Source organism: Sinocyclocheilus anshuiensis, unplaced genomic scaffold (assembly GCF_001515605.1).
Source record: "Sinocyclocheilus anshuiensis isolate Anshui unplaced genomic scaffold, SAMN03320099.WGS_v1.1 scaffold524, whole genome shotgun sequence".
NCBI lineage: Eukaryota > Metazoa > Chordata > Actinopteri > Cypriniformes > Cyprinidae > Sinocyclocheilus > Sinocyclocheilus anshuiensis.
Genome location: NW_015555703.1, coordinates 1,917,918 through 1,929,991, shown reverse-complemented (window position 1 = coordinate 1,929,991; position 12,074 = coordinate 1,917,918). Strand labels below are relative to the sequence as shown.

Genomic DNA, 12,074 nt, shown 5'->3' with positions numbered 1-12,074 from the left:
TATTGACAGTGTAAGATGATTTACGGTTAGCCGTGTCGGAAATCCAACCACGGATTGGCATGTTGTTATCTCAGAAACAGGCTCAGCCATCACATTAAATCTGGTAAACTGGTTATATATTTATGTTTCAGTATAATTACGCACGCTATACCAGGGGCGGTTCTAAACCCTTTTTAGGTGGGTTTCAGCCCCACTATCTGTCACCTTAGCCCCCCAAAACTATCTTAACGATCAGGCCAGTGCTGCTTCCTCGAGAAAGTTTTTCATTCTCACGTGTTTTAAGTCTTGTCAGTTTAAACATTAAAGTAAGTTTAAGCCATTTAAGCCCAAGACATCTCAATGCGGTACTCACGCACTGTGATAGAGCTTTTCTATGTGCACCGCGATATTGGATGTTGGGGGGGGGCGCGAGTGAAATTAGACCAACTTGGGGGGGGCGCATGTCCTAAAAGGTTGAAAACCCCTGATCTATACTACTGTTGCACACACTAGAGGTTAGGGATTTAAACAAACGCCTTACCTGAAGTATTAAACACCAGTGTGTAGTCTGACCCTCACATTTGTGCTGCAGAACAATACCCCAAAACAATTAGGCTTATTGTGAGCACTTCTAAGTGATTCTAAGTGAATGTTATTTTAATATTTAGTACCTCTCATTTCACCACTAATTTCTGCGTTTTAACTCAACTTAAGAAGGAATATGAATAGCTACAAAGCCTAGAATTGGGTTAGGTCAAGCATAAAGATTACAATTAAGATCAGTGCTTTCATATCCTTCCGAAAACATTAGATGATAATTTGATAAGGGCATCTCTCTGTTAAGGATACTTTTTCAGGAGCTTATGATTTAAAACTCACTCTGGATCTGTTTGCTGGAGTACATGTTTTCATCACTGTTCTATCGCATATCAAGAAGTGAACAAAAGCTTGTTTACTCAAAATACATTGTGCTAATCTAATCTCCTCTCACCAGGGAGGTGCGGTTAGGACGCAATGGAGTCGACGAAATCAAGCGACATAGTTTTTTCAAGAATGACCAGTGGGCATGGGAGAACATCAGAGAGAGTGAGCTGAGCTTCTGAACCTCAAATGTGCCAGCTTAATTATGAAATCCAATTTAAAATTACATTTATGTCTTTTGTCTTTGAAAACATCTGTATATTAGTATACTGGTAAAATTGGCATTTATCGAAGCATTTCATGAGTTCCACAAAAATGGAGTTTTGAAGAACCTGTTTTTGGCTAAACAATGCAAGTCAAAGGGGTCCAAAACAACACCGGACCCCAGTGACTTTATATTTAGTTTGATGTGCTGTCACAAGTCTTTGAGGAGCTTTACAGTACTGTGTTAGTTTGGCAAATTTCATCACCGTTGTGAAATAACAAATTAAGTGTTGCAAACATGCTTCTTTAGTCCTCAGTGATTTGCTGTAATTTTTGCAGTCTGTCCATCTAATTCTGAGAAGATACATCAATATACCAACAACAACTGAACTGAAATTGTACCTGCCTTGACATTTTTGTGCTTGAAGCATTATTTGTTCATTCTCATTAAAATGCATTACTGTATTGTTGCATGTAGCGGCTGCCCCAGTGGTGCCGGAGTTAAGCAGTGACGTAGACACAAGCAACTTTGACGACATTGAGGAGGATCGAGGGGAGGAGGAGACATTCCCCATTCCTAAAGCATTTGTAGGCAACCAGCTTCCGTTTGTGGGCTTTACCTACTACCAGTGAGTAATGAGATTCAGAACAGGCAGTCTGAGCTTAGAGCCAAATGTTTGTGTTAAATTAATCAATTATTGACTCTCTGTCAGGTTTCCTCGGGAACCAGCTATAAAGACAAGTGACAAACGCAGCTCGACAAAGGAAGATAAGAGTCATGTAAGAAGCTCCAAACAGAGACTTTAAAATAGAGAGTTTCATAGCATCATTATACTGAGTCTGTTTCTTAAACTGCAAGGATGACTGATTGTGTTTCTCTGATCTCTTAGTTGGAGAATCTTCAGAAGAGAATTTATCAGCTAGAAGAACAACTTCACAGTGAGATGCAGCTGAGAGATGAGATGGAACAGAAGTGCAGGTGTTTATCTGTCTGTTTGCACATCCACCCAAACACCTTATCTAACCATCCATCTGTCCTTCAAAACCAGTCAAGCACCTCATCCATTCAGATCCAACACAAACACCTCATCCATTCATCCAGAACCAGTCAAACACCTCTCCATCCATCAATCCTTCACCAAAGACCCTACCCAATTCAATCAAACAATTCATCCATACATCTGTCCATCCATCACCTTACACCCTATCCAAACCAAACACCTCATCCATCCATCCATCCATTATCAAAAACCATATCCAAAACCAATCAAACACTTCATCCATCCATCCAACACCAAACACCCTATCCAAACTAGGGATGGGCGATATGGGCTTTAAAATATATCACGGTATTTCTGGTATTTATTACGATAACGATATCAATGACGATAATTCAGGGAATCCTCTTTCTTTTAAGAAAAGTATTATCTTTCCTATTTTTACCCAAAATAGGGTGAGCATTAATGAGTTCACACGTAATGTAAAGACTGTTTAATTCATACTGGAAGCCGGAGGGCGCTCTTGCACAGAAACTCCACATATCCATAGCAGAAGAAATACTACTGACGATGCTCCAGGAAGGTATCCAGTTATCGCTGAATAAAATGCACAACGGAGGTAGAGACATTTTAACTGATGAAACTTGAGGAAAATAAACATACGACTGCACAAAATATATGGTTTATCTGTGTTCTTCAATCTTGGGTATTTTTATAAGGAAAGTATATTTATAATGCAATGTTAATCGACATGGCCTTTATCACTGTAGATAATACTATCATTGTGTAATATGAAACCACGTCTGGTCACAAAAAGAAGTATTTCAAACACTCGATTAAGTGTTTGTTATTAAGTTAATTTGGAGAAAAAGCATGTCAATAAATACCAAACCAGTTACAGATTGTAAAAGGAGCTCGAGCTCCTCATTTAGCAATATAGGCTACTCCTCCTCAATTTCACGTCCGCTTTCTGTGATGTCGCTCCGCACTGTCGCACACAGAAATATGTCAACAACTAGACTTTATCGTTATTATCGCAGGAAGACTAATTCTTATCGTGGGGAGTATATCGCAAACGATAAGATATCGCCCATCCCTAATCCAAACCAAACACCTCATCCATCAATCCATTACCAAAAAAAACATATCCAAAACCAATCAAAAACTTTATCCATCCATCCATCCTTCCTTCAATCATCACCAAACACCCTATCCAAACCAAACAATTCATCCATCCATCCAAAACCAAACACCTCATCCATCCATCCATCCAAAACCAATCAAACTCCTCATCCATCCATCCAAAACCAATCAAACGCCTCATCCATCCATCCAAAACCAATCAAACTCCTCATTCATCCATCCAAAACCAATCAAACACCATCCATCCATGCAAAACCAATCAAACACCTCATCCATCCAACAATCCATCAGCAAACACACCATCCAAACCATACTTACACCACATCCATCTATTCAAAACCAATCAAACACCCTATCCATCCAAAACCAATCAAACAACTTATCCATCCATCAGTCCATCACCAAACACCCTATTCAAACCAAGCACCTCATCCATATATCATACATCCATCCATCAATCCATGACCAAACACCCTATCCAAACCAATCAAACATGTCATCCATCCATCACCAAACACCATATTCAAACCAAACACCTCATCCATATATCATACATCCACCCAAACCAAACCCTTCACCCATCCAGCCACAATACAACAGTCTATCGAAAATCCATACATCATCCATCTCAAATCAAACTCTTCATTCCGCTATCTATATGTACTGTAGATCCATCCATCCTCAATAATCCATCCACCTTTTCTCATTTAAGCTCCTCATCCCTATATCCAAACCTAATGTAACCTTTTCTCACTATAAAATCAGGCCTTTGAAATCTGTTCTTTGATTCGTTTACCCCTCAGGACATCCAATACAAAGCTAGACAAGATCATGAAAGAGTTAGACGAGGAGGTGAGTGAAATAATTTCATCTCTAAAGCATGAATGTAAATCATTACAGAGGGTATGTATTTTGTATACAAGGCTCTAATAGATACAGTAATTAAAGTAAAATATCTGTTAAAACTTAAGTTGTTTTTAGTATGTTAATTCTCGGTTTCTTGTTATTCTGTTGTCCTGACGTGATTCAGAGTAATCTAAGGAAGAGTATGGAGACTAACATGTCTTTACTGGAGAAAGACAAGATCATGATCCAGCACCGAGCAACAGAACATCAGAGAAAGGCGGAACAGGAGGCTGAAAAACGAAGAAATCTGGAGAATGAGGGTGAGGATTCAGTGTCTCATTCCAGTATATATTCTAGAAAGCAGGTAATGAAACTTTGCTCAGAGTAACCGTCAGAACAGACAAGCACAGACAATATTATCGATCTGACTGTACTGACACTCTCGGATGAGAACACGGTGAGATCCGAGTAAACCAGCAAAGAGCAGCCAGACCTGTGTGTCGAATTTATGTCTGTCTGTAAATGAGCTAATGGAAACAGGACCATGGCCATAATATGAATATCATTCAGCCAAGTGCCATGTCGGTCATTATAATACACATTTTAAAGCTCTGTTAACATGTTATAAGGAAAGATGAAGCATCCCCCCATATTAAATCTTTTATTTCTAAAAAAAAAATTCTAAAAATGTCCTTTTTTCTAGTGTCTACCTTGAAGGAGCAGCTGGAAGACTCGAGGAAAATGAGTCAAAACAATGAAAAGGTCGCCCAGCTGCAGAACCAAGTAAGCTTCTCTTATAAATATTTTAAGAATTAGACGAGGAGGTGTTGTATATTTAATATATGCAATATATAAGTACTCAAATATATACAAGTACTCATACGAATATTATATTATGTATTGTATATTATTGACATTGTGTAGGAGTATGTATGTGTGTGTATCATGTGCCACATGACAATTAAGAAACACCATCTCACACAACCTTGTCCTCACAGCTGAGGGAAGCCAACGATCTTCTGCGGGCCGAGTCTGACACGGTGGTGCGTTTGAGGAAGAGCCACACAGAGATGGCGAAGTCCATGAGCCAGCTGGAGAACGTGAATCGTGAGCTGCAGGAAAAGAGCCGTGCCGCAGAGAACGTCAAACAACAGCTGGAAAAAGAGCTGCTCCAGCTGCAGACCACGCTGGACACAGAGAGGCGAACCTGCAGCCAGGGCTCAGAGGAGATCAGAGAACTGCAAGGTAAGAGAGGGCTTTCCCTGATTTGAGGAGAAGCTTCCATGTGGCCACACTGCCATAAAGCCTGTTCGGTGAAGAATTGCAGTGATGGTTGTCCTGGACATTTCTTGCATCTCCACTGATGGCGATCAGGTTTTTGCTCACCTGTCTTTCCAAGGCCATTCTCCTCTGATTGCTCAGTTTGGCTGGACGGCCAGCTCTAGGAAGAGCCTTATTTAAGAATTATGAAGGCCCCTGTGCTCTCGGGACCTATTGCATTAGATTTTTTTTTTCTTTAGTAGCCTTCCTCAGATCTGAAACCTTAGATCGATACAGTCCTGTTTCTGAGCCATGCATGCTTGATTTGGCTAGTTTTTTACTCGATGCGTTTTTAGCTGTTAGACCTTACATAAACAGGTATGTGCATTTCCAAATCATGTCCAATCATTCAAATTTACCACATATCTACTCCAAACAAAGTGTAGAAACCTCTCAAAATGATCCAGAGAAATGGGATGCACCTGAGCTCAATTTCAAAACCGTAGCAAAGGATCTGAATACTTGTCAGTGTGATGTTTCAGTTTTATCTTAAATCTGCAAATCAGTTTTTTGCTTTGTTGTTTTGGGGAATGGAGTGTAGATTGAGGTTAAAAAAAGCATAAAGGGCCGTTCACGCTGCAGAAGACGCGAGCACAGTGGTCACATGTCCATCTAGCACGTTTATTTAGAAAAGCATAGGCCCCTTTCACATAAAATGTGAAAAAAATGAAAATATATATGTATATTCGTATTTTCATATATTGCTTTAGTGTGTGCCAGTAGGAAATACTAAATTTTAAATTTCCAAACATTCCCATTGAAAATATTGTGATAATCCAATGTAATGTAAGTCTGTTCTTTGTCTCTTTGAAGCTCGTATCACGGGTCTACAGGAGGACAACAAGAACTTGAAGCACAGTCTGTCTAAAGTGGATCTGGAGAGGAAACAAGTGCAGGACAGATGTAACGTTCTTGAGAAGGTACTATTTTTATTGTCATATTAAAAATGTGCATATATTTTTGTATATTTTACATAATTGCAGTCTATTGTGGACCATTAAGAATTTTTGCTTTTTGACTATTTTGCGTCAGTTTACATGACCATAAATTACCAATTTAGGGTAGTCCTTGTAAAGGTAGGAACCTGTAGGTACATTTTTTTTTTCTTTTCAGATTTTTTCTGACAGTGTATGAAAGTTAATGCAATTAAAAAAAAGACATATCAATTTGCGCCTACTAGCATTTCAGGAACTGAACTAGTCATTTACAGCAAGGCACACTGAATGGAAATCTGGGCAGCACTGTGAGGATTTAACATGTCTCACTGTTTCAACGGTATATCTATAATACATAAATATAAAACAATAAAGCTGGTATAGTGTTTAAATTAGTGTAGTAAATTAGTATCTAATCACGTGCCAACCTGAGTTATTTCCAATCCATCTCCTGTTATGATTCACTGTGTTTTTAAAGTGATTGTGTTGGCTGTGTGAAGTAATTGTGTATTGTGTAACCAGTGTTTCGATGTGCTCTGCTGTTTTAGGAGAAGAACAGTCTGGAAATCGACCTGAACTACAAGCTGAAGACTCTACAGCAGCGGCTGGATCAGGAGTTGACGGAGCATCGCATCACGAAGGCTCAACTCACAGACAAATACGAGTCTATTGAAGAGACCAAGTCAGCTACTATGCACAGTATGTTTGCATGCGATACGTGCCGCGACCATCTCACTGCGTGCCCAGACACCGCACAGCGTCTCGTTTCACTGCGTGCCCAAACACCGCCTCTAAGATTTCACACTTATGCATATGGAACAGCAGAATTTCTTTTAATAGCAACATTATGATGCTATCAAAAAGTTCAGTGAAAGTACTCCCTGTGGTACTTTGATGCTGATATCGTATTTAAAGGAACAGTTCACCCAAAAATGAAAATTGGCTAAAAATGTGCTCACCCTCTGGCCATCCAAGATTAGGATGAGTTTGTTTCTTCATCAGCTTTGGAGAAATGTAGCATTGCATCACTTGCTCACCAATGGATCCTCTGCAGTGAATGGGTGCCGTCAGAATGAGAGTCCAAACAGCTGATAAAAACATCACAATAATCCACACCACTATAGTCCAAAATCTTGTGAAATGTGAAAAGGTGCACGTTTGTAAGAAACAAATCCGTTATTAAGGCATTTCAAGTCTGATCCATCACTTCTGGACAAAATAAGCTTCCAAAATCCATAATAATACTTCCTCCAGTTAAAAGTCTTCTTGTGTGAATCAGGAAATATGCACAAATCAAGTGCTGTTTACAAATATAGTATTATAGCAGTGATTTTATAAAATTAGATGGGAGACGGAAACTAATGGAGTGGGAGAAAGAGTACTTGAAAAGTGAAATTAATCATCGTAAACTTGTGTGTTTCTGTGCTCAGCAAGAATTCTCAGGACCATTTAAATAAAATCTTGCTTCTGCCACTTTATAGTGACTTATCCTCAGTTCCATTCAAATATATTTTTAGTGGCTCCCTGGATCCAGGTGATTAATTCTTCAAAGCACACAGAATTAAAGTGTGGTTAAAGAAGACATTTGCTACACCCCAAACACACACATTGCCATTACAGGTCGCCATCTAATAACTGGAAGTCAGGCTACAAAGAAGGGCGTGTCCAAATGATTCACACCTCTCTGTTGAAAGAAACAGTACATTAACATTCAATTCTATTTAATATCAAAATAATTAAAGAACAATAACCTGTGACAAAAATACAATTCATAGTTTTCATGTGACGTCACACCCTTTTAGGAATGCCGGCATGGAGGGCAAAACAACACTTTCCTCCACTGACCGCTTCAACTAATGTAGTGAAGTTAGTGTTATTAAAAGACCAAATTCAGTACACACCTTATTGATGATGCATTCTATTTACAGGTGAACAGTTTCATCCAGAATATGAACGCGACATGCTAAATTGCACGTGTTCCCATAGAAAACCATTATATAGAAAATGCTTCATATGGCTTAATGCGTTAAGATGCATTCATATTCTGGACCTGTCTGCTTGCCTATATATCCAAAAATATCAAAAATGTCTTAATTTGTGTTCTGGAGATGAACGAAGGTCTTACGGGTTTGGAACGACATAATGACAGAATTTTCATTTTTGGCTGAATTATCCCTTTAATACGTGTTAAGTGTTTTCCACATTAAGCATTTTAGAATGTCTCGCTGTTTTTAGTGATTGAAATACTGCAGGTGCAGTTCGTTCACATATCTTTGATTTTCTTCTTTGGCTTGAAAACAAAACTTGAAAACTGGCTTGAAAGAAACGGAAACTTGACAGGTCTGTATTGCACTTCTATGGATGTTTTCACCTCTGAATCTCTGTGCCAGTCACATGACTGAAAACTATGATTAATTGACAAAATTGTGACAATTATAAAATTGTGACATATATAATTATAATTATTACTTGTGCCAAAATACAAAGAGCAACAGAAATGGCTCTAACACGCTTCATTAAGGCAAGCAGAAGTTCTCGATTCAGATGATTTAGAAATGCAGGTATATCGATCAACTGGTGTTCATTCTTTCTCTAAAAATAACAAAACCTCTCCTCTGTCCAGCGGTGGAGCAGAAGGTGACGGAAGAGAACACGCTGCGGATGCGAGCGGAGAGCAGGCTGGTGGAGGTGGAGAAGCAGTGCTCCATGCTGGAGTTTGATCTCAAGCAGTCTGTACAGAAGATGGAGCAGCTGATGAAGCAGAAGGAGAGGCTGGAGGAAGAGGTGAGGGTGAACCACACACACCTCAGTTAAGGCCAGAAAGCTTGGCTTGACAAGATTACAGACTGCTGAAGGGGTTTTAGCGTTACAAGTTCAGTATCTTTCTTCTTTTCTCCACCCTACCAGGTGAAGGAGCTGCGGGTGCAGTTGGAGCAGGAGTCCGGGAAGCGTGTGCTGGCCCAGAACGAGCTGAAAAACTGGACGATGGAGGCCGAACGCCTGAAAGGATCAGAGAAGCAACTCAAACAGGAGATCAACGCGGCCCTCGAGAACAAGCGCTCCATTGAGTTCCAGCTGGCACAGCTCACCAAGTACGTTCCTTTCTCTCTCCTGCCCTCAAAATATGAATAGTGTACAAATTTATCTTCCATTATTTTATTATTTTTTGAATAAAAGACTAACCAATAAAAATTGTCTAGTTTCTAAACAGGTTGCAAATAATCATCCCTTAACTTTTATTTTCTATATTTAAGGCTGTCAAGGGATTCAAATTTTCAATCTAATTAATTACATAATGTGCCGGTTAATTAATTAAATTAACTGCAAATCAATTGCACGTTGAGAAATTACTCCAAAAGAGATCATTCAAAGTCATTATCGTGTTAAATGAGAAATCACTGAATAATAGACATTACAAAATTAGCTTTAGAAAAAAGTGTTTTGATTCCGCATTGCATAAATAATGATAATAAATAGCTGTTGTTTTTCTTTTAACAATTAATATTGAAATATGCAATGATTTAAAAAAAAATGAAATGATACTCTAAATATGAAAATAAAACTGCCCGTAAGTGAGTGAGTCATTCATTCAGCCGATTCGTTCAAATGGCTGATTCATCCAGAAACAAAACAAAGTAGCTTTCTTTATGAACGAGTCACCGAATCATTCATTCAGAAACGTGGATTTGTTCAATAACGAAACACCGCTGTGTGTTGCTGAGAGATGCACAACAGTTCTGCTGAGGCTTTGATTGGAACTATTTCCATTGGTAAAACTGAGCAAAACAGACAATACTGACAATAGTGTGCCTACAATTTAACACCATATTAACTTGTTTATTGAACTATTGAAATAAATCATTTGCAGTCATGCAGATATTCAGGAAAAACAGCACTCTTGCTCATGTGATATTGCTAAACTAAATCATATGGTATAAATATAAGACAAAAACCCATACAGGTGCATTTTTGGCCCTCATATCTTGAATTTTAGAGGCATATAACTGTATTCTCATAGGCTTCATCACACAGTCTGTCATCCTGCATCATGATCTTCAGCAGTGTAAGATGAAGTACAGGTCTGTGCAGGACAGGGTGCATTAAATATGTTTTAATTTAATTAAAAAAAATTCCCATAATTAATTGCACTAAATTGGCAGGCCTACTATTTTTCAGTACAAGCATTTCAATTGGTTACGTTGGACCCCATTTGTAACACTGACCTTATAACATCATTCCCTTGGCTCTGAGCCTTACTCACAAAAGCTATTACATCACTAAATATCTGAAATGCTTTTCTATTGTGGAAATAGCGATTATTGCAGATTATGTGTAAACCTGGCCAAAACTGTTGGCTGCCAATATTTACATGAGTGGATTGAGGATCAGCCTCCGTCCAAACCACAGCCGGTTAATCCTTCACCTCTCCTCCTGAGACCTTTCGACAGAATGCCTAGCTTTGTGTCCTCTACTTTAAAGTCAACGTGAAATCATTACCCTATTGATATTATGCAGGTTCCTGACTGTATTGTGAGCAATGCATCAGTGCATATTATTTGAAAATTAGAAATAAGTTTGTCTTTGTAATCTTTCATCAAAATATAATTACTTGATTCATCACAAGTTTTCTATGCTGTTATAATGGGCCTAGAATGTGAACATTTTAATGTTCATTTGTATATTGTGCTTGAGTTGTGAAGTTTGAATGAATATTGTGTGTGAATCTGACTGTTGCTGATAGAAATGTATCTTCTCAGGCAGTACCGAGGAAATGAGGGTCAGATGAGAGAACTTCAAGACCAGCTGGAGGCTGAGCAGTATTTCTCAGTGAGTATCACAGATCATACTTGCGCTTTTCCTCATGGTGAAAAAAAACACATTAAGCGCTTTGAACAACTGATAACACTCAGGTCTTTAGCAATGCTTTTCTAGCCTTTTCCAGGCATCTTGCGTAATGCATCAAGTCCTATAAACGTTGATGGGATCGAGGCTTGGTTCACAGGAGACAAATTTCCATCCAAGTTGCAAATTTAATTTGTGTGAAAATCGGAAACCTGAAAAACACGGTTTGCAGAGAAAGTTACGCTTCCCTTAAAATCTACTGTAATTGTAGAGACCGTACAGAAACTGCGGCTTCTTTTTTGAATGTAATACATTTCTTGCAGCTTAGAGCAGACAAACCACACAGTTTGCAAGCAGTCAGAGTCTGATGCCTTATGTTTGGGAAGGATTGCGTGTCAGGCAGTTCTGGGGCTTTTCAGCATTTCTTAATGACTAGATCGATATTTGAGATGCTATGCAAAGATATTTTCTTCTTTCTTTCTTCTGAGCAGATTATTTAGTCATGTTGACTAAAGCCATGACTTTTTTTTTGATGTGCAATAAAAAAATGCATTAATTTCAATAACAGTTAAAGGGATAGTTCACCCAAAAATGAAAATTTTACGTTTACTTATAAGTCTGCGATCCGCCGTAAAGCAAGAAGAAGAAGACGAGTCATGCGCCGGCTGTTGAGAACGCGCTCAGGACAGTTAAAAGTAGTAAAAGTGAAAGTGTCGATTTTTTTGATAATAAAAAACTTAAACAAGAGAAGGTGAATGTGTTGGTTTTCTTGGCAATAAAACGTGCATGCACTTTCATCAACAGTGAATTTAGTTTTAATTTTCTTTTTGTCTTAATTTTGACTTTTGCTGTACACCAAAATCGCTAACTGGAAAGCATCCAAAGC

The 12,074-nt window shown here is 38.6% G+C and overlaps 1 protein-coding gene across 3 annotated transcripts in view; it reads left to right on the top strand.

The window, feature by feature from the left end:
* The window catches only part of rock1 (Rho-associated, coiled-coil containing protein kinase 1), a 69,315-nt gene that overhangs the window by 29,135 nt on the left and 28,106 nt on the right, over positions 1-12,074 (top strand). For all 3 annotated transcript variants that reach the window (XR_001632236.1, XM_016464601.1, XM_016464600.1), the window contains exons 9-21: positions 974-1,065; positions 1,583-1,733; positions 1,818-1,884; positions 1,995-2,083; positions 4,049-4,097; positions 4,276-4,411; positions 4,795-4,874; positions 5,090-5,336; positions 6,225-6,331; positions 6,895-7,045; positions 8,970-9,130; positions 9,254-9,438; positions 11,104-11,173. Coding sequence is in view for 2 of the 3 variants with exons in the window: in XM_016464601.1 (XP_016320087.1) it covers positions 974-1,065; positions 1,583-1,733; positions 1,818-1,884; positions 1,995-2,083; positions 4,049-4,097; positions 4,276-4,411; positions 4,795-4,874; positions 5,090-5,336; positions 6,225-6,331; positions 6,895-7,045; positions 8,970-9,130; positions 9,254-9,438; positions 11,104-11,173 (1,585 nt within the window). In the remaining variant the exon portion in view is untranslated. The remainder of the gene's footprint in view (positions 1-973; positions 1,066-1,582; positions 1,734-1,817; positions 1,885-1,994; positions 2,084-4,048; positions 4,098-4,275; positions 4,412-4,794; positions 4,875-5,089; positions 5,337-6,224; positions 6,332-6,894; positions 7,046-8,969; positions 9,131-9,253; positions 9,439-11,103; positions 11,174-12,074) is intronic.